Genomic DNA, 3534 nt, shown 5'->3' with positions numbered 1-3534 from the left:
CCGCATGTGTGCATTACACCATACATTGCAGATGAATACAGTTCGTTTAATTTGTTGCAACAATTCTTGTTTTGTTGGGGCAAACTGGAAGGATCATATCCTTCGATTTTTTGTTTTAAAATTTTTTCATTGTCATTTTTTGATTTATACCTTTTCTCAAATAACTCATACCGTCATATCATTGCTATCTCTGTTAGCTACCAAAATTGAGAATTTTCGCATAGGAAATTGTTGGGCGACTCATCGAAACGAAAGCTATTCACGAAGATTCAGCTTGATAGTAATTATTTTTACATCAAGGATCTGTACTACTACTTTTGAGCGTAGGACCAGGATAACGTACCGCGCAATTTGTAGGACAATATGTCTGTTAAATTACATGAATATTAACTAAGTAAAAAAAAAAATCAGCTGGTTAGTAATCATTTATGATGACCTCGTTATCGATACATGTCGGAAAGAGGGGACTCTTTGATCAAACCATAGATTTTGTAGGACAAATATTTTTTCGAATAATTTAGATAATTGTCTTGAGATTTAACAAAAAAAAATTCAGTTAGTAATAAATATTTGAGAATCATCAAATCAACATATTTTATCCTTGCTACCTCTGTTAGCTACCACAATCGAAAGTTTCGGACCGGAAATTATTGGGCGTCTCATCAAAATAAAGCTACTCACGGATTATTAGCTTGATAGTAATCAAGTGCAAAAATGGGCGATGGATCCTGGACTATAAAATGTGGCCCTCTAACTAAAAGTAACAAGAAATTCTATTTGTTTTTTTGCTTGATTTTAAAACCAATGAACCAATGAAATGTGAAACACAGGGTTTCCCGCCAATGGAGTTACTATGCTCCGATATGCGCCACCGGTGCGATATAGAACTCTCTCATATAACAAAAAAAAAAACAGAAAAATACGCTTATAATTGTCAGATTTTTAGACATTAAAATATAAATGGCCACATTTTAATAATAAAAAAAAAACGTATTGTGTCTATTACAATAATATCAAGTATAAGAAATATGAAAAGAAATAAAAGTTCCATTTTCAACTCCAATTAATACAATTTTGAACACATCAAATGTGTTTAAACACTCAATTATTCGATGTATAAGAAACGAAGATTTCATATTTATTGGACATATTATGTCATAAATCTAACAGGAAAGTACGTATGCCGTACGTAGCTGGTATATATAAGAACGGAGCGGAGATGGAACAACCAATAAGAGTCCTGCACTTAAACATCGATATATTGTTCTTATTTTTAAAATAAGAATTTCTTTATCGTTACGCCCCTTCCGTACATATGTCAAATTGATGTATTTACGCTAAGATTATATTAACAAATTTCACAGTGGAGAAAAATCACATAGAATTTATCAATTCTTTAAACGACCTTCAAAAACAGAAATTAATATCATGTTGTTCAATTTAAATATCTTTATATCAAACGTCCCTCACTAACTTTACTGATGTGAAAGACGAAAATAATAACATTAGAAATTTAAAATATCATTTACCACACTAGGCCTTAAACGCTCGCTCCGCAATAAGCATTTTCACTATTGTGTTCCTATCGAGTTCCTGTCGAGTTTCATGCGAGTTGTTATCGAGTTTACCTGCGCCCCAAGTTATAGGACCTAATTCCGTGGTACGACGTCGACGTGCTGTAACGGAGCGCCTGGGTGGATACCTCTGACGACGGTCTCCAAGTTATTGTAGTAAATATCGCCGGCAAGCTCCTCATTGCCAACTTCCGCCTCGGCTTTGGCCTGTTTCGTCGCGTCGTCTACCTCTTTACGTACTTTGGCGTCGATTTCCTGTAGTAAATAAGATAAATTTTATAGACAAATTTTTCCCTAAAATCTATTAAAAATTCTGTGGTTTTGCATTTAAATGCGAATGAAAAGAAAAGTAACTGATTTCACGCCACATTATACGTTCAGATATATTTAACAAGTCACTAACGCACCCACCAAATAATAAGCCAATCCTGACTGACCAGCTCTTTGCCCACTATAGGTCCCCTAACAAGTCACTAAAGCACCCATCTTGAGCCAATGTCGGCTGACCATCTCTCTACCAATGAAAGGTTCTCTAACAAATCAGCAAAGCACCCACCTTAAGCTGATCGGGAGTGACCAGCTCGCTGGCCACGATCTTCTCCTTGAAGGACGTGATGGGGTCCCGCGTCTGGCGCACCTCCTGCACCTCGTCGCGCGTGCGGTACGACGTGCCCGGGTCCGACATCGAGTGGCCGGAGTAGCGGTACGTCTCCATCTCCATTACCAACGGACCTGGAAATGTTGAAAATTATTTTATGTAACCATCACTGACGTTCTCTTAACAACTGGACAGATCGTCAAAAAAGTTTATCCAGTCGAGAAAAAACAAAAAAAAAAAGACAATAATTCTTTTCTCCAAAAAAGTCTATTGACATTTCTGGATTGCAGGTATCATTCCAAATTCTAAAATGGAACCAAATCACAAACATTGTGTTAGACTATGTATATAAAGTTTTTTTTTACCTTTCCCACTTGTACAATAGTCGATCGCGTATCTAGTAGCTTCCCTTGTGGCGATAACGTCCATCCCGTCCACCCAAATGCCCGGGATGTAGTCTCCGCGGGAATAGTATTCCGTGCTTGCGGAGGAACGGTCTACACTTGTACCCATACCTGGAGAATTTGATGATTATAATATAAATTTTATTATAGTTATAGTAATAATAATATGCAAATATAATTTATCTCTGGCCACACTTTGTTTTAGGAGTTGAGTAACAAATTGATCCAAATCACACCTGAGATGGTATCCCATATACAACTCAGCGTTCGGTGAATTGGGAGGTCTGTATCCTTTTCTTTACCCTTTTCCAGTCCTTTCCTTTATCCCCCTTAACAATCCTTACTTTATCCTATACTTTTAAAAGTCGGTAATTCGATAGAGGCGCAAGGCACTCTGGCAGTGGCATATGACTTACAAATGGTCATGGGCGGTCGCAGGTCCTTTGCCAAATATGACATTAAAAAAAAAATCCACTGACTCATAATATGATATATACATTACTAGCTGAAAAGTACATGAACGCTAACCGTAGCCGTTGTTCTCGCACACGAACACGCAAGGCAAGTCCCACAGCTTCGCCATGTTGTACGCCTCGAACAGCTGGCCCTGATTGGCCGCGCCGTCGCCGTACATGGCGAACGCGACGCCGCCGTCGCCGCGGTACTTGTGCGCGAACGCCAACCCGGCGCCGAGCGGCACCTGCCCCGTACGGTTTATGTCAGATCGTAACCACAGGTTATAGAAGAAAATTACCGGTGAATCGATGATGACACCACAGACTATAAAATTTAGTGAAACAATTTAATTAAAAATGGACTTAAAAAAAAAATGTTCATTGCATCCACAATGACACAATGAATTAAAATTTTGAATAAAAAACAAACATAATTGGTAACATATCTAAATGCTGCTTTACGAATGTTGAATTCACAAATAAAAGTATTTATACAAAAAAAA

The 3534-nt window shown here is 37.7% G+C and overlaps 1 protein-coding gene across 1 annotated transcript in view; it reads right to left on the bottom strand.

The window, feature by feature from the left end:
• Positions 1–740: 740 nt before the first annotated feature.
• LOC119837314 (probable pyruvate dehydrogenase E1 component subunit alpha, mitochondrial) overlaps positions 741–3534 on the bottom strand; it is a 5605-nt gene continuing 2811 nt past the window's right edge. Inside the window, exons 5-8 of the mRNA XM_038362834.1 lie at positions 3105–3276; positions 2538–2687; positions 2131–2306; positions 741–1829 (exon numbers count right to left, since the gene is read on the bottom strand). Coding sequence (XP_038218762.1) covers positions 1650–1829; positions 2131–2306; positions 2538–2687; positions 3105–3276 — 678 coding nt within the window. The 3' untranslated portion in view covers positions 741–1649. The remainder of the gene's footprint in view (positions 1830–2130; positions 2307–2537; positions 2688–3104; positions 3277–3534) is intronic.

Source organism: Zerene cesonia, chromosome 27 (genome assembly GCF_012273895.1).
Source record: "Zerene cesonia ecotype Mississippi chromosome 27, Zerene_cesonia_1.1, whole genome shotgun sequence".
Taxonomy (NCBI): domain Eukaryota; kingdom Metazoa; phylum Arthropoda; class Insecta; order Lepidoptera; family Pieridae; genus Zerene; species Zerene cesonia.
This window is presented reverse-complemented; position numbering and strand designations above follow the sequence as displayed.